The 23,834-nt window shown below is 41.0% G+C and overlaps 1 protein-coding gene across 1 annotated transcript; it reads left to right on the forward strand.

The window, feature by feature from the left end:
- Nucleotides 1–869: 869 nt before the first annotated feature.
- cabp4 (calcium binding protein 4) lies at nt 870–23,523 on the forward strand. Its single transcript, XM_076727821.1, has 9 exons — nt 870–984; nt 6,027–6,083; nt 6,517–6,618; nt 6,810–6,942; nt 13,592–13,622; nt 14,013–14,156; nt 18,548–18,657; nt 20,285–20,432; nt 23,091–23,523. The coding sequence occupies exons 2-9, from the start codon at nt 6,028–6,030 to the stop codon at nt 23,117–23,119; spliced, it is 753 nt and encodes a 250-aa protein (XP_076583936.1). The 5' UTR covers nt 870–984; nt 6,027; the 3' UTR covers nt 23,120–23,523.
- Nucleotides 23,524–23,834: the final 311 nt, after the last annotated feature.

The following is a 23,834-nucleotide window of genomic DNA, read 5'->3' on the forward strand; positions in this document are numbered from 1 at the left end:
AGTTAATTAACTTCTTGAACCTTAAATTCTCCACTCTTTTTTGAACACTTACTGCCATATATACAGCACTCTATATATTCTTCATCCACTTGCTTCAATTACATGACATGAGGACTTTGGCCTGATGCTCCAGTGAAGCTCCACAGATGCCATGGTTTAATAACTGCAACACTACATTAAGTTTTCTGAACATCAAATGCTTCACTGGATCCACCAGGCTCACTTGTGCTTCCCCACACCTTTCCAAACTGTGAGATTCTGTTTTATACATTATATTGACTTTATTTATGAGATGTTCCTGGCTGCCTCTCCCCCTGTCCAGGTTGCCGGCCATGTTCTGACGTGGCATTCCTCCAGCAACAGAAAGCCTAGGAACTGACTCACCTACAGTATGACTATACTTTTTCTGGCATGCCCCTCCCCTCCAGAGGCTCACTGAACCTAGTTTCACTCCATATTTTTTTTTCCCCCCGCTCATCAAATTAAAGTGGTGCGTGTTTTTATAAACATTTAGCACCTCACATTGTCGAAACTTATAACACTGACTAGAATTTGAAATAAACATGGATTTGCAATGATCATAATGGACCTGCAGATTGTATCAATCTGGGTTAAAAAGGTATAACGATTCCACATCTTGAATTCAAAGCCGACCAAAATAGACTGAAATGAAATATAAATTCATCCAGACTCATAGAATGGCTCATCTGCCTCCCCAACATATCTGCAGTAAGATAATATCATTGCCCTTTTTGTTCTTGAGGACAGAGGCAGACAGCTACATCTCTAATCCCGACATATTTAGCTGGATAATCAGCCTTCATTATATAATCCTCAGGTTAGCTAAGGCTTCATACAATAGAGATACACATCATTGGCATCCTCATCATCAGCCAAGACAAACAAGGAGGAGAATCAGATTAAATAGCATAAACATACAATCAAATCTTCTATTTCTTTCCATTCTTTTAGTGTCTGAAGAAGGTAAGCTTGTGTATTTTTCTGTTGTAATGATTTGTGGTGGCATGTCAGCAGTGTTGAATAATTCAAAACAACTGGAATCAGCTGTGCTTCAATTGTAGTAGGCGAGCCTTGTACAGATCATTGAGACAGCCACTCGTTCTCTGATGAGACTGACAGACGTCTCCTCGCTTCTTAATAATATTTCACTATCTGGATCTTGAGTATATTTTGCTGTACAAGCCGACAGATGGCCAGCCCACTGTTTCTATGTGTTTTGGTTCAATATTTGTGCCCCCGTTGCTTGCTAGTCACATCAACAGACTTATTTAAACCAGCCCCAATGTGAGATTATCAGGCTCGGCAAAGGAGGAAGAGGCTGTAATTAGACAAGATTTATACAAGGCACTAATAAGGAGATTTTACCAAATGAAGAGACGGGAAAAGATGTCTGTGAGTGAGAAAAATATCTCGTTCTCGCCCTCTGTTCCCTCCTATCTGCACCAATACTGAAGGCGACAGTCTCATTTCAGAGCCGTGACATGAAATCAGTGCTGGGGGGTTGGTGGGGGGAGTAGGGGAGAGGTGTTAAGATAGGTGAAGATAAGATGGAGTGCCAGACCAGACTGCATTACTATCGGTTGTTTATGGATCAGACACAGGCTGGTTTGGCCCTGTGGGATTGATTGTCTTCTGACTGGACAGCAGGCGAATAGAAAGATAATACGAAAAAACTAAGAGAAAACAGAGGGGGAGGGGGCAAAGATGGGTGAAGCGCCACCTGAACTCACAGCCAGGCTGAGTGGAGCTGTGCATGTCTGTCTGCCTGTGGCCATGCATGTTGTGCTTTTTTTTTTTTTTTTTTTTCCGTCTGCCGGAGAGGTTCATTTTTGTTCCCAGCATGGGAACAGAGTATCTCAAAAAACATGCAAAAAACATATTTCAGCAAGTTTCAGTGTAAATTTAGGTGCCAAGGAATAAGTTTCTCCATTTTGACAATTTTCTGTGAACAGACATGTGGAAAAAACATAAAATGGTTTAAGGGGAATCCACCAATTTTACACATCAGACTCTGTTTACAGGTCTTGGGGAGTATAACTGCACATGTGAAAATAAGGGATGTCTTGATTCAGCGTTGGTTGGGGCTGAAGACGTTTGAAAATGAAATCTGGGGGAGTGAAGTTGAAAGAAGTATTTACCAGACCTCCACTGTCTGTTACTCATTTCTGCTTCAGGCAGGCTGCTTCAGGCTACATTAGCCACTACTAGAATTGCTGCTATTATGACTAGACTATACACCCAAATTGCATTTTGAGTAACGTGGGTGCCAGATATTGACAAGGAAGGAGGACGCATGGAATAGAAATGACTTTGGTTCGACTTCACATCGATTCTGACCGCTGTCCATCACGAGTCTGTCCTTGTCATAGGACTGTTATGCCAAACCAGCGATAGATTATAGATTACCGAATAACCACCAATTGAACACTTTCTTCATTCTCCTTCTGTGAATGTCCCCCAGTCTTCACCTGATTTGGCAGCTCAGACAGAGTTATTAATTTGTTATTAATATGCCATGCATTTTTCAGTAACTGGTTCCCAAATGTTTTGACTCTTTGTTCTCACAGGAAAAACAACAGCATTTACTCATTTGTTTTCCTGACAAGGACTTCTGGTGGCTGCGAGAATAAACCGGAGCAAATTTCAACCATAAAGGAGGCAGAACAGTTCAGGAGCACACTTGTAGATGATAGTCCTGATGACAGTGTTGTCAGATGCAGAAAATGCTGTCACTTTGGAAAGCAATGGAAAACAAAGCATTTTGTTGAAATTTAAATTAGAATTTTTTTATGGTCACACTCCATTTAAAACTGCTGTTATTGGTTGCATTTGGAACCAAACTTGCACATATAAAGTCTGAGCGATCCAGGAAAATGTGCAAATATTTTAACTATTCAGTATATGACACTACGGGAACATGATCAGTATGAAAGGCCATAACAGTGTTAATGAGTGTGACCCACTTGAAATTTTGCACAATTCATCCTTGGACAAAACCCATGCACCCAAGATGCACATCCTGATGCAGAAAAACACTTCATCCTATGAAATAACAGATTTAAAGGGTCTTGCAGCCTTGGTGGCGTAATGATGTGCTTTATGTTTTCTGTCTGTTTTGTGTCTTTCTGTATTGTACGTGGGTCTTTTCTAGTGACACATACAATGAATCTCAGCGTCCTTCAGTCCAGTGACTCTTGTGAAATATATTTAGAATATCCATTCAGTGCTTAACCCCTCATGCTCCAGCCAGGCCCATTCAGCTCCGACTGCTACATCACAGCTCTCCGGTGCAGCGCGCTCTCCATCATCAGCTGTGTTAGCTGTGTTTGTTTTAGCCCAGTCCACCTGGCCCTCCATTTCATTACTTCAATTAGCATGATTAGGATCTAAAATTGCTTGTGTCGGCTCAGTGATTGACAGCAATTGGCCACTTAGGGAGGAGAGCGGCAGACACACACACAGTGCTGCTCAGTGGCTTGTGTACTGAAACGCGCATGTGTGTGTGTGTGTGTGTGTGTGTGTGTGTGTGTGGGTGTGTTTGTTTACCCTGATGGGAGTTTGTGCTCACTGAAGATGAAAGCAATTCTTCAGGCAAACAATGTGAGACCAACACTATAGAAAATCCAGATATCTTGCTTCCTCACAAATGTGCAATGTGAATGTTTGGGGGAGTGTAAGAAACAGGTGTGTGTGTGTGTGTGTGTGTGTGTGTGTGTGTGTGTGTGTGTGTGTGTGTGGACGTGTATTACTCATATTGTGGGGACTACTGTTTACACAGTCACATTGTGAGGACTCGCCTTCCTAAAATGAGGGTTTCCCATAATGTAAATCGTGTAAATTTTAGGGTGAAGACTTTGGTTAAGGTTAAAGTTAAGGTTAGAGTCAGGCAAGTAGTGGTTATGGTTATGGTAAGTCTCGAGGAAATGAATGTAAGTCTATGTAATGTCCCACAAGGTGATGGAAAAACAGACTGTGTGAGGGGCCTTGTTTTTCTACATTTTGGGGACTCACGTTCCTTATAATACATTAAATTCTAGGGTGACCTGGGTTAAGGTTCGGGTTAGGTTTAGGTTAGGGTTAGGCATGTAGTGTTTATGGATAGGGTACGTCTCCAGGAAATTAATGTAAGTCTGTGTAATGTCCCCAGAAATGATGGAAACACGCCTGCGTGTCAGAGAGTGAGAGAGTTTGTGTGTCCATGAAGATTTTGTAAACATTCTGAACTTTCCAAAGCAGAAAATATCATCTGCTAAGTTTCTAACTGCATGAATAAACCATTACTGTACTATGGGCATAAACACAGTATTAATACAAGAGTAGTACATGCAGATACTGTAAATCATTTTCAAGGAATTCCCGATTGCAATCATGTGATAACATGAACATTCCTCCCTTCTCCAGCCATCCAGTTTAACATGCTCCAAGCGTGTTGCAACCAGCATTTATCACACAGACACTGATTGTGTGAAAGTGTGACAAACAGGCAATCACTCCTCAGTCGTGGCACGTTTTGTTCAACCCAGCGGGAGCTGGGAATGCGGCTCATTTGGCGGAGGCACATTAAACGGTCGAGTGTAATTTAGAGGACTGGCCGGTCTTCATGTCTCTTCTCATTACAATCCTCGTGGTCCACGCGGCTCTCAGTAGCGACTGCTGGAGCAGATCTCGAGGATCTGTCTTCGCACCATCTTCATGGCATGTGAGATGGCGGAGTGAGGCGTTATGTTTGTAGTGCATCAGTGCCAAGTACGGCCGTTCATCATCAGGCACTGATAGCCGGAACCGCAGAGGTCCATGACAGAACATTAATCTGTTTCTCAAACAGACAACATCAATAGGCCTCTCCTCCTCCTCTGCAAGTCCTAGATTTTGTCACTCACTCCCTTTTTCATCCGTCTCTTCTCCATCTTCCTCACGCCATTCTTCTTCTCTGCTCCTTTGATCCATTCATTTCTGCTGTGTTTTTATTGGTTGGGTGTGTGTCCTCTTGTCCAGAGTAAACGATGGGTGTGAGTGATTCCTCCTCCCTCTACCTCAAGATGCAGTCATAATAGTTTAAGCAGCAGCCTGAGTCTCATGTTGTCTCCAAACAGTAAAAATGTGTTGAAAGGGGTCGCTCATTGATCATCACCTCATTCTGCTGTTCCCCTCAGCTCTACAAAGTGTTTTAGCATCTTTAAGCTAATTGTTTTGGTCTTACGGCACATATTTACGATTTCGAGTCAAGCTGCTGTTTTTAGTGAAAAAAAGCTCAGATAAACCCACAGCACACACCTGCCTGAATGGCAGATAAACAAAATAAATTTGGGTGGTCAAGGTGCAGAAGTACACCAACAGTCATAAAAACAGACATGAATACAAATAAGCCTATGCAATATGCAATCCCCCCTTACATACACACACACAGAGAGCACTTTGTTCTCTCCAAGCACCTTTGCTCTGCCTTGCCCTGACACACGCACAAATATAGAGACAAATAAATACTTCAGTATGCAGAGGGCTACATGATCCCTGAGAAATTAGGGCGGCTGTGGCTCAAGAGGTACAGCGGGTCGTCCACCAATCAGAAGCTCCGTGGTTCAATCCCTGGCTCCTCCAGCCTACGTGTCGTATCTCGTCTTATGCCCCAAATTGCTCCAATTGCTGTGTCATCGGTGTGTGAAGGGGTGAATGTGTTGTGTGTTCTAAAGTGCTTTGAGCCAGATATTTCAAGCAAACCACAAACAGCAGCTAAAATGAGAGCGAATACAGCTCTGGTTGTGAGAAACATGACTGCAAATGAATGCTAATGATACTCCCTGTCTAATGGGAAATGGGAAAATGTTTGTTAACACATTTGGTACTGTATGACAACTTTATGAGGTGTTAAGTTATTAATCCAGCTTTAATACTGGTGAATAACAAGGTTTCTCAAAATAGCTTTTTGGAATCTGACTTTAAGGAGATCTTCTGTGTTTCCCCTTCACTTTCATCCTTTTCCACATTCATCTTTCTCTTCCATCCAGGATGTCTCTGAAAAGTGGAAAAGGAGGATCAGAAAGCAGACCGCCCTCTGCTGCCAGGTCAGTGGGATCTAACTAAAACTGGTGGATAAAAGTAACGGGGGAACGGTTACACTCAGATTAACAATTTAATTAAAAGCTTTGTGAAGAGGTGAGGTTGTGAGCTTTAAACCTGTACTTGGTGAGATCCTGCATCCCCAGATGTACTTCTTATGCAGTGATGAATGCTTTGGAGAGATTTTACATTTTTCCAGAGTTTCTGGGTAATACAGTCCTTGAAACCAAAAATTCAAACAACAGTCTCCCATTACTGCTGCCATCTGTCAGCAACCTGAGTCCACTGTAACTCCCTCAACATGAGGATCCATCCATGTGACAGGCCATGGGGTTCGGTGTTGCTTTTTATCACAAGAATGGGGGAAAAAAAAGTTCTGATATTAATTCTGAGGCATTAAGTGCACTTTGAATTGATTAAGGCTTCTTTGTCTCCTAGCTTGTCTCCACGAGGAGGGAGGGGTGCAGCCGCTAGCAGAACACCAGCTACGAGGAAATTCAAAAGCAAGGCCCTTCAGCTCAGCCTCTCCAAGAAATTCTGGTTATTACCATTGTCTGTTTCTAATCAACATTGATTTCCAATCATTTCTTTGCAATTATTTCAAGGGAGGCTAGATGGAGTAATCACCCAAAAGGCACTTAAGTGTGTTTATTTAAGTAAGTTAGGAGGGGGAGGGGAGTGTAGGCCTGGCTTTGATGATGACGACTCTCAACACTTGGCACACTTCACAGCTCAAAGTCGCCCTCGGCCCAGGGGAAGGGCTCTGGTGAGGAGGACGGTCGTCGGCACAGTAAGAGAAGCCTCAGCAACAGCTCAGCCGTGGCTGCTGCCTACATCTCTTACCTCAATAAGCTCTTTGGACAGGTCCGTACAGCACATCACCACTCACATGCACGCTGCCACAGCCTTGACACACTTGTTGGTTTCTAGGTTATCCCAAAATACGGCATAGTTGTCTTTTCAAGCTTCCTGTTTTATAAAAACCATCATCAGGAGCAGGTGTCAGGGAACAGCATCTAATGAACAGCAGGTGTGCCACCTGATGCGCCAGTTAAGCTGATGATGTCACAGGCCTAAACTGCTTGTAAGATCAATACACGTCAACAAAGCTCTCAGCGTCATTTTCTGACTCACCTGCCTGTTCCTGAGAGGCTGTCAGTCGTTTCAGCAAGTGCCTCAAAATGAGGTGTGTTCAAGTGCAGGGATCCAAATTCATCAGAAGTGGAAAAGGTGACAAAGATGCAAACCCTCACAGAGTGAGGATAACGGGGAAAAGTCACCCTGGAATTAATGTAATCTTTCTGCTAAGAAGAAGTGACGTCAGTTGAGGGCACTTGCAAAAACAGTCAAGAGAGAGCAAAGAGTGGTCCAAAATTGTATTAAATTACATTGCATTTACTATACAATAAACAAACGAAAACACTATAACAACAGCTAACAAATGTAAGACACAGCTGATATTATATTTTGGTAGAGAGTGAGAGAGAAAGAGAGCTAAATGTGAATTAGTCTCATGTTCCAAAACAAATCTAAAATCAAGTCATGGTTTGTGAATGGATGAGTCACCAAAACATGTTACTGAGGGACTTCTCCTACCGCCAGTCAACGGTGACTTCTTTTACCCCTGAAAAAGACTGTTCCACTGTTATTTTTCCCAATTGCTATTTTATTCTGTAACGTCACTTTTCAACACAACAACGTTGTCGATCAAGATGATCACAAACAAGAGCAGAGCAGGTGGACGGCAGAACTCCATTGAAAACACCAAAAACGGAAACGTAGGAGCAGGCAAACAGAGCAGAAGACTTGACAAAGAGTGAACTGAAAACTGGTCTGAAATACAAACTAAACTGACGAGGGGATGAGTTACAGGTGGAGGGATGGGCAGAGAAGCTCAAGTGAGGGGAATGAAACAGGAGAACAGGAAAGGACTTGATTGGCTGGGGAAAACTCTGGGAACAGGGCAGGGATAATGAGACTGGTGAAGGGCAGGTGTATGGAGAAAGTGTGGAGGGGGAACAGGAGGGAAACACAATGCAGAGAACAACAAAAACCCAGAAAACAACAAACCCAGTCAGGACCATGACAGGGACAAGCAGGGCAGAGCCAGTTATGTGACTGGCTCAGACCAAAGCCAGTAACAGAAACTGCCGTAACAAAAACTGCTGGAATTAAATAGGAAATGACCTACAATAGACCACATTTTGTGAACTCATTTAAAACTTCATTTGTTATTTCACAGTGTTGTGGCTAAATTGTATGTTTGCATTTATGCATATGATAATTTACTTAATTCTGTACATGTGGGCCTCAAGCAGGCACGAGGGCTTTGAGAGGTGGCTGGAGGCGAAGTGCCAAAGAAAGATCGATAGAGTGGAGGTTTATAGACTGAGTCACCCCTGAAAGAAATAACATAACATTGACTTTAAAGTTGCACAGAATGCAGTTGCAAAATCGATCCATTTGTTCAGCTGATTGTAAGTGGTGACCATCGATTGAAAATGCAAACACTGGTTGTAGCTGCTCGCAGTGAGCGATGACTGTCTCAGGATGAGCACCCTGTTTGAAAAGCATTGATGCTTTTACAGAATCAGTCGAACTGTGGAAAGTCAATATCATTACCCACCTCTAATCATGCAAATATGAAACCATCTGATCAGGGTTGTGTTACCTCATCCTCTAAATCTACCCAAAAAAATCCTTTCAAAAGAAGTCGTTCCAATAATTTCACTTCACAGATGAAGAGCTGCCTGGACACTGGGCCCTGACTGGTTCGAGTTAAACTTTGCCAACATTCATGTCTGATACCCGATCCCAGACTCTGTAGGGCATCACTGAATATTTTGGCAACTGACAAGTGTAAATGAGCCAACAAATGTTCCAGCTCAATGGCACCTTAACCATTTCTGTTAAAAGCATTACTTGATTTATAGAGAGAACATCGTTTACCGTGTGCGTTTAGCTGCATAAGATGTAATGATTTGTTTGGGGGTGTACGATATGTTCAGCCCTGGAATCAAGAGGATCAACGTGGTCTTCTCAGAAACTGAAAATGGTGGTAGGAAGACTTTGGCTGCATGGTTGTGTCTTTCGTATGAGAAAATGGACGTGGATCAGATCCTGGATGTTAATGAGGCTGACTTAGAAACTCTGTTCTGTCAAGGAAAAAACCCAAACGGCAGATACCCATTAAAATAATTGGTGGGAAATGGAGAGTAAGTGCAATGACTTATTCGATGTTCTGCTAAAACTGAAAAGCCAAAACTTCATATGCAGAAGGTCACAATCATGTATTTAGAGAACAGTCTATGCATCATCATTATGTCCTGAGATGTCATCATATTTAGAAAGCTTACTGTACTTACATGTGGTCCATTCAGAGACACTTCCATTGAGGAACTGACCATTTATAGCAAATGGTTAAACTGGTTTTGTGCAGAAAAAGGCTCTGCTCTTTGAGGGAGCTCTCAAAGATTTTTGAGCAGCAGCTGATTAATGAGCCAGTGGTTGAGATGCATATGTGCTATGAACCATTACAAGCCCGTCTCTTAGAAATTACCTTTATATAGTAATAAATTGTTTTCCAAATGTTTCCTGAGTAAATGAAATGCTACATATAAATTGATCTGTTTTCAATTATTAAGACCCAAACCTTGTTGCAAGTTAAATTGAAACATTAAATTATAAAAAAAAAAAAAACACATAAAAAAATGTTAAATAATGCTAAAGCAGATATTGTATTGCCAGACTGGATATTTTTGGCAGAATACAAATGAAATGTGTTGTCAGTGAACATGTTGCAGACGCGTTAATGAACAGCGTTTCCTCACGATGTTAATAGAAAATGGACATGGTCGGTGGTACTTTTCCTTCAAAATATATTTGCGCTTGCAAATTAGTTGTTAATAAATGTAATTTCACGGTGTTGTCCATTATGGGCAATCAATTCCCAGAGAAAATAAATCTAATTACTCAAAGAAAGTAAATGTTTCCTTGGCTGCAATTCAGTTTTGTGGTGCAGTTGGTAGATTTGATGAGGACTGTGATATACACTTTTTGTTTTGCATTTAGCTTTATTCATGCCCCACTCCACAAAAAATAGATTTTATTTTACTGTATAATCAACTATGACTAACGGGGCTCATTAGTCAGATCAAGGATCTTTTGTTCAGTCACTTTTATTCCTCATTTATTTTGTTGTGGTTCCTAATATGTGCTTTTTAGTCTTTGTTTAGTTATTATAAAGCGTACACTAAAACTATTGGGTATTATTATTATTATTAGTAGTAGTAGTAGTATTAGTAGTAGCGGTAGTATATTATTATCATTATTATTATTTTATAGGATGAACCTGATAAAAGACCCTTTTAATTGTGGAACCACGTAGGACCCTGGTGGGACCTTACTTCAAAGTGGAGCCAAAGGCTTTTCCTTAAATGCCTTCATCACAGGAAAGGGATTTACTGTAAAAGATAACAGATAAATCTACGCCAAGCCGGGCTGTGCGCCTGAACGCCTTGAGGATGTTTCATAACAAGACTTCTAAATAACTAATCGGACGCTTTCATTGTTTTAAAGCATTTTACGGGAACTGAAAAACCGCTTCACACTGACCTTGAGCTACACGTCCCTCCCAGAGTTACTACCTCACCTGCCATGACTGATCTACCCTGTTTTTCTGTGACAGTCCCCTGGTTGAATTTACTGGTAGTCAGGTAGAGAGGTCGCCACGGGATAGAGGACACACGGTTTTGGTTGCTGTTGTGACACTGAGGAAGGGAGACCATCCATCCTGCAGCAGTCCTAATCCCTGCCTCAACACAAGTATTAATAACCCCCTTAGCAAGGTTCACTGTCAGCCCTCATTAGATCCAACTGAAGAAGGGGCCGGCAGAGACAAATAGCTAAAGAAAAACAATTGATGCATTTACATGTCAGAGCCACAGCGGAAGACGTGCAGCAAAATGGACTGTACTCACCAATGAGCGATGTATGTGTGTACTGTGACTGTGTTCGTGAGTGTCTTGTCTTTGTGAGGACCTTATGTGTTTGTCTGAAGTATCCACATACCTCTCATGTGCGTCCATGCTTACAGATCAGTAGGCTGCTCAATGGGCCATCTGAAGGCAGACAGAATGAAATTAACTGTTAATGGGCTCATTCTGATGGATGAATTGAGAGTCTAGGGCATGCTGTCTAATCCTTTCTGGATGAAAAAAAATCCAATTAATGTGTTGACCTTGCTATCTAAATATGCCCTTGTAGGCTGGAGGATCCTGTGCAGCGTAAACAGCGGCTCTGGACTCCGGGCAACAGAGGGTTGTTTTTTTGTTTATTTTATGCTGCAGCATCAAAAACCATAACCATCTTAAAACCTACGAGGTTTACATAAATCAGAAGTGTTTCAGTGGCCAAGTACACGTATAGTGAGATAACTCTTGACGCAGTTGCGTCCTGGCATTGCAGTTGTGTTTCAACTCTGTTGGCAATATTATGCAGTGAATAATCATTTGAACGTCTGCCATGAGGAGCAGCTTCCAAATAAACCATGGGAGCCTCTCCTTTTCCTGAAGCTATTGTGCACTTGAGCAGGATGACCTTGTATGATTTATGTATTAGCCACCCTGAGTGCCAACATGCATTAGGAAGAAAATATTAAACTTCTCTTTGTATTTGAGTTCCATTGCTGCACTGATTTGCCTTTTTATCTCTCTCTCTTCTCCAGCAGTAAAAAAAAGATCAACTGAAGGTTGAAAAATCATTTCCTTTAATAAAAGTAACAGAAATGCAGACACCCGATTAAAAGCACAGCTCCTGTATAAAGATGTAAAAGCATAGACGCTGAGCATTAGCATTAAATAGACTTAAGGATCAAAGGTAAAACACTTATTCTTCAGAACTTGAAGCTGATGCATTCAAAGTGTCTTAACATTTAACGTTCCTCCAAATGATACTGGAACAATGCAACGTATTTTGGGGCTTTTAGTCTAAGTTTTGTACGTAAAACTCCAGAAAAGTTGTAGCTGAAGCAATCAGATGAATGTGATGAGGTAAAAAGGGCAACATTTCCCTCTGAAATACAGTGGAATAAAAGTCTGACGTAAAAGAAATATCAGAGGAAAATGCCAGTTCTTTACATGGACAGATACATTTTGTTTCTTCCACCTCTACTTTATCTCAGTTTTTGAATTCTATTGAACCTCACTATTTTATCCTCGCTGCATGAAAGTGAGGAAAAACAAGCCCACAGCAAAATCTGCGCACATTTGCACTCACAGTAATGGGAGCTTTTGTAAGATGTTGTGTCAGTCTTGTGTCTTTGAACTTATAGACATCCTCAGGCTTGTGTCGTCTTTGTGCTAAGCAGTATCTCCATATGTCAGCCTCAGCTGCCGTATGCGAAGATGACTGCGTTTGCATGTTTCCTGCTTCCCCTGTGGATGTGTTGAAGTTTCTGTGTTGTGATGCACATTGTTGGCAGGCCCTAGAGTCAAGATGATGTTGGCACAAGCATGATTTTTTAAAAAAGGCATCTTGCTAATGTCTCATTGGTTTTAAAGGATGATTAATTTCATTTCATGGTCTTTTAATGTAGAAGCTTTACATATGTAAATTCAAGTCAGTACTTGTTTTCAAATATGCTAATTAGAACATTGTTTCAAGGATGATGAATGGCGGTTTTTGTTAAAATACGAGCACATTTATGGCCAGCAAAGTTTATTTCTTGCCTGAGGATACACATTTGTACGGTTTTGCAGCTGACGGTAAAATTCTAATGTCCTTTTATCAAAATTGTCTGCAACCGTTGGAATATATTAACAAACTGCACACATACATTTCACTGCAATCCATTATTTCTAATGACTGTCTACGTATGCGGAGGTTTTCTTCTAGCTTTGGCTCAACTTCTCTGAAAACACTTGAAAAAGGAAGAGAAAAGAGGGCAAGAGAGGGAGAGATCACCCAGAGCAAATGTCAAAACAAGGCAGAGAATACTGAATGCTTCACACACAAGGCTATATGCAAATTATATGTCTTCTGTCTGTGTAGGCAAGAGTATGCGTGCGTGAATCCGTCTTCACATGTATGTTTGTGTCTTCGTGACAGTGCACGGCTTGTGCAACTCACTGACACATGGTCGTGCGTGGGTGTGTATTTGTATGCACACAGACTGAGCCTATGCTGTGTCTCCCTCAGGATGCCACAGATGTAGAGTGTGTGCGTGTGTGTGTGTATGTGTGCATGGAGTGAGTGTGTGGTATTGTGTCATTTTGCAAATTAGAAAGACATGTAGCTGGTTGAAATCCCATTAGAGTTCACCGTCAGCATGCAGCAGTGTTGACATGATATGCATGTTATTCTAATTTGGTAGTCAAAAACAGATTATCACTGGGGTATTTCTCAGGAGAATTTGCTGATTTAAAGCCACTCTGATTCTACATCCCGTCCTGCGAATCTGTCTTGTAATTATTTCCACTGTTTGTTTTTTTCCCCTTCTATGCTCGGTCCACAGGAGAGAGAACTGATGCCAGAGGAGTTGGATGGTAAGATGTTGCTGGTGTAATTACCACACAAACACATGATCAATTGCACGTCAATTGCACAGCTTCATCAGTTGCATGTTGCGTGTTAAGCTTGCTCCTCTTCATGATTCATGCAAGAGGTGGAAGGCTCAGACTGCCTTGAAATGTTTTTCAGTGACTCAGAGTTACAGAATCAATTAAAATAACATAAGCAGCTGTTCTTAAGAGCTAGCTGTAGTTCTCTCTGCTGGAGTCAACAACTTATAGATAAGTTAAAACTTTATTCAGAGTTTAACTATTAGTATCTGTGCACACCTTGTGTGTACGTGTGTGTTTGACTCATGGGAAAAAATATTCTACCCTACTTTACGGTTTGTTGCCAGCGCTGTAATTTGTCTGTCTGTCTGTCAGAGCTGCAGGAGGCCTTCAAGGAATTTGACTACGATGCAGATGGCTTCATCCATTACAAAGACATCGCAGACTGCATGAGGACCATGGGCTACATGCCTACAGAGATGGAGCTCATCGAGATCATCCAGCAAATCAAGATGAAATGTGTGTATTTATCTGTCTGGTTGTGTGTGTGTGTACGGTTCACAATTCTTCCTCAGTGGTTAAAGCATGTGCGCATGATTGATGGGTGTTTCTGAAGTAAGCAGGCTTGCGCGTGTGAGTAATGTGTCTGTGTGTGTTGCAAAAAAAATTTGGGGTTGTATTTGGTACGTGCACGTTCTTTCCTATGAGCCTGTGAGGAACTGATATTTGTCTTTGAAGTTGGGGACATTCACGACATTTTAGCCGACTGATTAATGGCCCTAACAGGGCAGGTGCATGGGTGTGTGAGTGTGAGTCTGCATGAAGTCGTATGTTTAGCTGAGGTCTAACTTTCCTCTCTCTGCTCTTGACGACAGTGTGTTTGTCTTTGCTGTTTTCTCTGAATGATCAAGTATGGATCTGTGCGTGGTTAGTATTTGAAGTTTAAGATGAATCATCGTTGCATTGTTTTATGAGCCTGGAGAACCAGTCCATGTAACACCTACTTAGTGTCAGAGCAAGGCCAGAAAACCTGAACAAACCTATGTGTGTCTGCCAAGACTTTACATAAACCTTCAATGGACACACGAGGCTGAGACACATGCAGCACGCAGAAGCATTCTTTCAGTGTTTATGTGTGTACCATTTGAGTGGTGTGATGTTTCCTTTGAAAGAGACAGCACACTGACTTCCTTACAAATCAAAAGTTAGATTCATATGCATTACATCGCACCTCTGCTCAGTTCAACTACAACTCTTACAACAAATCAGAATACCATATCCATCCACATAGATGAGAATTTGTTTCTGTACAGCCAAACAAAGCAGTAATATCACTCACACTTCTATCACAGGCAAAGCAGATGGTCACAATGAGCCAGACAGCAGCCTGCTACATGACACAGAAACCACACTTTGAACAGCAACCACATTAGCTTTCCTGCTAAAGTCTAACTTACAAACATGAACACATGCCATCCCTGCGCTTTAGCTTGTTTCATTCACCAGAAGTGCTCTGCTAATGCCAGTGTGCAGGCTGGTTAGTTAAAGAGCTGCTCAGCTGCAGCACATCAAACACAATGTAAACATACCTGCAAATGTCACTTTGGTCTATTTGGATGCTGGTGTAGTCCCTCCTCAAATCCACCGCTTAAAAAAACTCTCTGGCCATGATTTGAGAGCCACAGGGCAACTTTGTTTAGTTTGTCTCTCATTACCCTTTTGGTAGCCCAGATTACCAGCTGCTGTCAATCAGTCATAGATGGCCACACCCTTCCAGCCCACTGAGAGGAAAAAGAGCATTTCTGATATTTCCCCCAAAACCTTCTTTCAACACTACAGTTATCATTTCAACCAAAACATTTCTTGTTCCTAATGATATCTAGCTTTGCAGGCAGCTTTCTGCTTGAGAAATAGTGAGAAATAGTTCTTACGTTAACTGTTGACAATATCCTCTGTGGATAATGGACCTTTTTTTTTTGGATTACCGCTGCTGAACATCTTGTCTTTGTTTGATGCTGTAAGCACCACAAAAACAAAAAAAGTAACCTCTGTTGTATTAGTGTGGAGGCAAAAAGACACAGATAACTCAAAATGCAGGCAAGTAAAACCTGACAGGACACATTAGAGATAATTTATTTCTTTATTTTTATTTCTTGTAATTGCCTGAATCAACCCTTTAGCCAGGTGTGTAATGTACATTGTTGTTGATAACAGCCATTTCTATATAATGTGGTAGAGACTTCTACATATAAAGGTGCCTGCTTTTAGAAATGGGTTAAATTCAGGCTCATTTTACATATGTGTAACATAGCATTGAGCCCCAGCACAATAACACTAATATTGGGCAAAATATTGGACTTCCACAGCCCACAGTGTAAATGTTTTGGCACAAATTATCACACTGGATACAGTGAAGCCGTGTCTCTCAGCTCTGATCCTCTGGGACTGGAGTGCAGGTGGCTTCTGTGCTACCAGCAACTTAATTAGACTCACTTGGACTCTCAGGTGTAAATAATTTCGTGATTAGATGGTTAGAGTGACAACAGCAAGGATCTTGAGCACCAGGATAGAGAGAGCCATTGTTGCATCAACCTTACATACACATCTCCTAAATGTCCTCATCTGATGTGCGCCATTGCAAAAAAGACACAAAGGACAAACAACTGTTGTTTAAGCTTGCTGAGCCTGAAAAAAACAGCAAGTTGAATTACAGAGAAATATGTATAAAACAATTCGCATTTCTTTCCAACTTCTTGATGCATCATTACAGCATAGAAATGGTGTCTCCGATTTGAAGTGTAAGATGTGTAAGTGTAAGAAGTGTAAGTCCAAAGCTGGAGCAAGCAGATAAACAATATGTGAAGCTTCAAACTGTGTAGAAAAACACTGTATATCTCCACCAAACTTTAAGAGAACTATTCAGAGCATCAGGGATTTGGTGGTGGTTACAACATTTTATACTTTATGCTATGTTTCATACTGTTAAATATGAATTATTCATCTGTTCAGTGATGCCTTAATTTGACCCATAAGGTAGAATGAGCTGCAGACACTTAATCTCTGTAGCGTAATCCCTATAGAGCCATTAATACCATGAAATTCACTCTTTTTTATGTAACTAGCGTTGCACTATCAATTAAAAAATAATAATAATCTCCTAAGACTTTTGGGAGAACTTTTCTACTCCATGATTACAGACTGACCCAGTTAAGGCACAGAAATTCTTCAAGGCGGTGTCAGGAAACCCCCACAGACTGCTGCTCCACAAGGGTAAAGCCAGTCAGCCAAAAAATATACTGCACCTTGAGGCAAGTATGAAAATCATTTGCTAACTCAAAAATCATAGATTAATGGTCTTTTATTTCAGAACCTTTCAGCTGCTGTTCTAACTAGTACTTGACAATTCATGAGTTTCATGATTCAGCACCATTAAAAGTGCTTTCCATGCAAGCAGAGCTCGCCACACTTTGGTTTTCAGCCTCAACAGTCCTGAGACTCTGAGCACTGATTAAATTTTGTGAATCACTAAATGACCACAAGGGTTTATTGAAGTAGTCTTTAGATCCACCAAGGCCCAGATAATGAAAACAGGCCAGGCCTATTGGTGTACACTATCAAATAAGCCTGCCTTTTGTTCAACTAATAACATGAGCCCTCCCATTGTATCATTCTGTTTTGATTGAATTACCATGGGGATCAAACAAAACAAAGCTTTTTCGAAAATGTTTGGAAGAAGCATAATGAGCACATAGCTGAATGTCTCCATGCACTGAGGGCATTCATAAACTTTTCACTGACCAGCTTGGTAATAAGACCAGGTGCAACATTATTACCTTTACTTAAGTTCTGTATTGAAGCACAATATTGAGGTACAGTGCTTGTACTGGTGTTTGTACTTTGAATGTCTCCATTAGGTGATACATTTTAGAGGGAAATATTGCAACTTTTTCTACATTTATTTGACAGCAATAGCTACCTCACTGGCAGTACATTTACACAATGAAACATTGGAACATTCACTACCTTCTTGAGGCAAAGCTTTGCCTAAAATGAACTTTTGCATGATATGCTGTTGACCACATTGGAAGTAAAAGTATTTGTAAAAGTATTTGTAAAGTAAAAGTATTTAAAAGTATTAAAGTAAAAGTAAAAGTATTTCTTTTCCAAATGGCTACAGTCAAAGTTGGGGTGGAAAGCAGGCCGCAATGGAGAGGCACAAGACTTTATAATGGTTTTAATTCAACAGTAACCAACACTCAGTCTGTCCTGAAAGGTGTTCATGGTGTTGAACTACACATGAACAGAGAAAAATTGTTGTATAAAGAATTCAAACCCTGTTTACTGTGTCAGCTCCTCACACATGGACAATCACTGTTTGAAATAGATGTGACTGTTGGATTGTCACATTTAAACTGCCCCATGAGTTGCAAAGCTTTGACCTCATAGCAACGTGATTGGTCATTTGCAATGATGGTCCTGAAGCAACACAATTATGATGTTGTAGGAACAACACTGGTGATATCAGACGGTGCTACAAGAAACATGACTCCACATTAATGCTAATGTTGCCTTGTGTCTCCTGCATGTGTAAAAAAGCATCTCTGTGCTAACACATTCACCATAATGACTTCACAAGGTGATAAGATGTCAAAGTTGGGCTTTGAGCTTGTTCTGCCCCAAAGTGGCCAAACAATTTAAATACTTCTTCCATCCATGTTTATAGGTAGATAATTACACTATAGACCTACTGTACGCACCACTATCCTCTAACACCCTCATACTTAATGCATGAATCCACATGTCAAACATAGACATTCCAGGTAGGCGCAGAGGATATTACTTGGTACTAGTCAACCTGTACATGTATGTCTGCATCTAAAGTATGTATGTATCCTTCTGTCTTTCTGCAGGGGGTGGGCATGTAGACTTTGATGATTTCTGTGAGCTAATGGGGCCGAGGATGTTGGCTGAGACGGCTCATATGGTCGGGTTGAAGGAGCTGCGCAGTGCCTTCAAACAGGTAAGAAGTCCCCAGCCAAAAACTCTAAAAAGTCTGACTTCAAGCGAGTGAAAGGGGCCTGGTGCTATGACAGTAGTTTGAAGTGTGCAACAGGACCTTTCCCTAGAGAGAGCCAAGAGTGCATGACTCTTACTTGTAAACAAGTCCAGGGGAAGAAAGGGAGCTGGCTATGAATGCAGAAGAAAAATGTTTATGGGAAAGGGAAAATATTCATCTTGATGATGTTTTTGGGAAGCCTGGTCCCTGCCATCCCAAAGAACCATGATATCTGCTGTATATTTGTCTCACTTTTAATTTGTGGCCATTAGACATGCTTATTTTGTTTCACATTTTGCGGTGCCTCATTGGTCTGGAGGAAATATCTATTGAGTTACTGGCTTTGATGTCAATAGAGAGTCAGGTACACAAGTGCTGCATTGATTGCCCACCGAAGCCAAGCTCTGCTGTGACGTAGTCTGACCAAGCAAAACAAATGAGGTGATCATGTTATTTACAAGCACAGCTTCACACACCTGGGTCCATCCATTTAACACATTACAGCATGATAGGTTTTTAATGGTTACTGCAAAACAGACACACTGATAATGTGCTGGTAATGATTAGAACCGACAACATATTGGAGTCCACGATATGGTACTGAGATTAATGTGTCTATATTTTAAATTTAGCCTCATGCATTTAGGTTGCTGCTTTTTGGCTTCTATGAAAAGTATGGCAAGAATTTGACATCAGCTGCCACAGCAGTGTCAATTAAATAACCCACCCTTGACTGATCTTGATCTGCACTGGTGTCACAGTGAGCTTCGTAAGAATGTTTCTATCTCCAACAATCTCTTCCTGAACCAGTGTGGCTACTTTATAGATCAAGATTTTATCGAAGCCTGTCGGCAAGCCACCAAAAGCATCATTCCCCTGCATAAAAGACTTTAAAAGTGTATGCTGCTCAGTTGATAAGTCAGACATATTGAAGTTTTTAACTGCAGCCTCTATTTCTGCCATCTGGAGTTTCTTTATCACTCGTGAGTCATCGTCAAAGTCCTGATTCTGTCATCGGCAAGAAATTCACAGGTTCTGACATTTGAATCCGTTTGTCAAGAATAACGAATTAGCTCTCAACTCTTCTGCTTCTGAACAAACTTCGGCAACTTCGGAGCATAGCCTACTGTCAGAACAAACGAGAATATATTTTCAACTCATTCAGCTCATAGTCACTTCAGAAGTCTTTCTCACTTTGCTTCACACCTCATGAGTCAGCATTGCCCCATCTGCAGACTCAAGCTGTTTTCAAACTTCCAGGGACCTCATGCAACCATGTTGTAACTAATACTGTAAATGTAACAGGTTCAAATGATTTATTTGTAACACCTGAACATCGAACCTCTTTGTCTGTTTATGCCTCTGAATAACTTTCTCTCGTCTTTACTTCTCCTCATCTACTCATGTCGCCATGCTGTATTCAATCTCCACCCTCCTCATTAGCGCAGAAACATGTAAATTGCTCTTTCCTTCTCTGTTCCTTGTGTCACCTCTTATCCTCTTCACCTATGATCTCCTTATTTGTCTCTCCTAACTCACTCCATGTTCATGTCCCCACCTCCTTAATCTCCGCTAACCGTACACGGTGAAGTTTGACTGTGACGGTGATGGAAAGATCACGCTTGATGAGCTGAAGGAGGGCATGAAGACCCTCCTGGGGGAGAAGCTGAAGAAAGGAGAGCTGGAAGAGATCCTCGCTGACATTGACCTCAACAAAGACGGCAACATCGACTTTGATGGTGAGCGGTTGGGGACTTGTGGAGGAATGTGTGGGAGAGGAGTGGACTTCAGGCATGCCGTGAGAGGGCATTAAAACAATTAATAAAAAACAATGATTAAACCCTGAGATAGCAGGGTGGGTGGTGCACAGTAGCAATTCTCATGTAGGGGTACTTGTAGCCTTCACCAGTTTTATAGGAGTGTAATGAAAAGCCAACTAATTCCACACTAAATTCAACTAAATTAATTTAATCTGATAATTAAAAAATCTACATATTTGGAGGAGGAAAATTAACAGCTAAATAGGATCACAAATTGGTGTGATGCTGATCTTTATTCAGTTTCAAATAACCGACAAGCAGCCCATCCTGAGTCAGTTGCACTGTGTGAAATTAGCAAGCAAGCAGAGAAGTTGAAATAGTTCACACGAAGTAATGGATGAAATAATTCATGTAGTGGAGTACTTGCAATAGTTAGCTAATGGATAAACAGTTGAAATGATAAGCTAGATGTATTGTTAAAGAATTGAAATAGTTAATTAAAAGGAGTGTGTAGCTAAATAACTAGTTAAAAGCAGTGAACAAAAAGTTGACATAGTGCACTAAGGGTGACAAGACAACAGTTCAAATAGTTAATAGTTTCCAAAAAGTAACGGATGAAGAGGTGAAATAGTAAACTAGAAGTATTGTTTAAGAGTTTAAATAGTTAATTAAAAGGAATGGGTGGTGAAATAGCTAGCTAAAAGTAATGGAAAAACAGTTGAAATAGCGAATAGTTAGCTAAAAGCTAGAAATACCGCTAAAACATCTAAATAGCTAAAAGTATTGTGTAGTTGCTAAAAAAAAAAAGTGATGGATAAACAAATAAAATTGTAAGTTAGAAGTACTGATAAACAGTTCAAATAGTTAGCTAAAGTTAAGTGCGCCTAGAGTTAAATAGCTAGCTAAAAGTAATGGACAGTTGACATAGTTAGCTGGTGAAGGTGATGGGAAAACAGTTGAAATGGCGAAAAGTAAAGACAGCTGAAATTGTTGTCGAAAGTAAGAAACAGTTAAAGTAGTTAGCTATGAGCTAAAAGTAACACAAAATCTGGGGAAATAGTTAGCTAACAGTAATGGATAAATTATCGCAACAGCTTTCTGCTAATCCAGTAGGAATAGCTAGCATCAGGCACAGTTTATAATCCATTCATAAGAACACATTTGGAACATGACAGATATTTCAATGACGGGGCTACTTGAGCCGATCAGGCATTAAAGGTTGGAATCTGCTGATGTACAGGATTGAAGACCAAACCAGAGAGGACAACGCAGAGGGGTCAGTGAATCCAGTTGTAATGGGTTGAGGATGAAGGGGACAGATGGGGAAAATGTGTAAGAAATGAGGTAGGAGAAAGGTGAGATGGGAAAAGAAGGATGGTTAAGTCAAGGTGGGTTGGCTGGAGGGGCCAATCCAATCTAATAAGAAGTGCATTAAGCCAATCAATAGACATGCCTGGACAGCTGTCACATGTTACACAAAGAACACACCCTGTTGAACACCCCAAGGACATTGCAAAAATGTCATTACCATGCGTTTCCTTGAAAGAAAATAAGCACTACAATGGCACACAATGACACACGCACACACATCATTGTGCACATGCGTAGGTGCTATCAACACCACATGTATAATAGTGCGCTCATTGGTTGCAGCTGACAAAGGGCTTAGAGGTGTGATCCTGTTTGTCTTGTCTCAGCAATCCAATCAATTACAATCATTGGGAACATATGAATAGGCATGTCAGTCTCAGAGGGGATCAATAAGCAGGTGCTCCTTGTTATCATCAATTAGCCCCTGGGGCAGCTTTGGAGTGCATCTGTCCAGCTTTGCCACGTGGGCAGAAAACAAGCATCTGTGGCAGAAGTGAGAAGATGGTTCAAATTAGAACTGAGCTGCTGTTCCGCTTGGTTTACTTCTTTTATAGAAAATGGTCAGAGGAGTACCTCAAGAGACAATGTTAGTGGGTTAATCTGGAATTAAGGTTTAGTACTCAGTCAATCAATAGATTCTGATCTACAATCAGACGTCTTTCAGAGCAAAGCACTTCACTAAGTCAATGGGATGTGATTGATTGGATGGATTTAGTGAAACCTGCCTCAAGCTATCTTGTGCTTGGTTTCATTGACAGCACTGGTCAATAGCTATGATGATTGACAAGTGAATCTACAATAATGGATACATGGAGCTGAAACAAGTGGTAATCAAAGTGGTTACCAATTATAAGGAGAGATGAACAGAGCCTGGTAACTGGCAGGTGGCATATTGGAGCTATTAACCTTTTTAAATCTAGGACAGGGGCTAATACCTGTCCAGACAACCAGCCCTATACTCTATCTCACTTCAACAACAGGGAAAAATGAAACTGTCATGTTTAAATATTCAACTATGCGATGCTGCTGTATCCTCTCTCCTTTTTTTCTTTGACATTTCACCCCAGAAACGCCTCAATTTTTCATTAACTTGGTGATAATGGAAACATTTTGTCACTATATCAGACCATGAGCTGTGTTACTTTCCAGTACAATTTCATGTGGGCTGATAATGATGTGGCTGTATCCCATGCTCTCCTTTTATGATATTAGAGTGTCATAAGTCCTTATCGGTGCATCTGCTGCTGTCTCTGTCTCGCTCTGCAGAGTTTGTTATGATGCTTTCTGCAAGATGACCTCTGATGGAAGAAGATGGAGCAGACAACGCTGGATTCATGAACTGTACACCAACCCATGAACTCTTCTTCTTCCTCCTTCTCTGCATCATTATGTATTCGAAATGCCAGATTGTAAAAACATAACAGAGTCAAAGAGATCTGTTTATATTTTCATAATAAAAGTTGAGTAAGTGCAGAGGGTAAAGGGTGAGTTATGAAACACCAAACTGTATGTGACAATAGTGCTGCACAGTCGCCCCCTTGTGGTTGAGAAGTGTGTAGACCCATCTGGGCCTCCAAATAAGGTGAGATTCATTCTTTTTGCCCACTTATTTCTCAGCCCCTTACATTTTAACTTCAGGTTCAAGTTGAACTGCAGTGTATGTAACTCATTTTGCACATAAATCACCAATCCAACTGTCTGTTAGCAGTTTGTTTGGTAACTGTCAATCAAATCTGGTAAAAGAACACATACATACAATCCTGAGTTGAGCTCTTGAGTGTTCAAGCTCCAAATAAATAATGCGTCAAGATGTTTTTATGCCTGTGTGCCAACGACAGCTGCAGCCAGGGGCATTGTGTTTTCTGGTTGTCCATCTGTTCGTCCATCCATGCGTCTCATTCTCGTGAACATGATATCTGAGAAAAACCTTCAGGGATTGTCTTCAAATTTGGCACAAACATTCACTTGGACTGAAGTCTGAACTGCTTAGATTTTAGTGGTCAAAGTTCA

Source organism: Chaetodon auriga, chromosome 4, assembly GCF_051107435.1.
Source record: "Chaetodon auriga isolate fChaAug3 chromosome 4, fChaAug3.hap1, whole genome shotgun sequence".
NCBI classification, from domain to species: Eukaryota; Metazoa; Chordata; class Actinopteri; order Chaetodontiformes; family Chaetodontidae; genus Chaetodon; species Chaetodon auriga.

Excerpts from the sequence above, each read along its gene's own strand:
- cabp4 (XM_076727821.1), top strand. The coding sequence starts at position 6,028 with ATGTCTCTGAAAAGTGGAAAAGGAGGATCAGAAAGCAGACCGCCCTCT. Across the intron at positions 6,084-6,516 it reads AGACCGCCCTCTGCTGCCAG|CTTGTCTCCACGAGGAGGGA; the intron begins GTCAGTGGGATC and ends TTTGTCTCCTAG. Across the intron at positions 6,619-6,809 it reads AGCCTCTCCAAGAAATTCTG|CTCAAAGTCGCCCTCGGCCC; the intron begins GTTATTACCATT and ends CACACTTCACAG.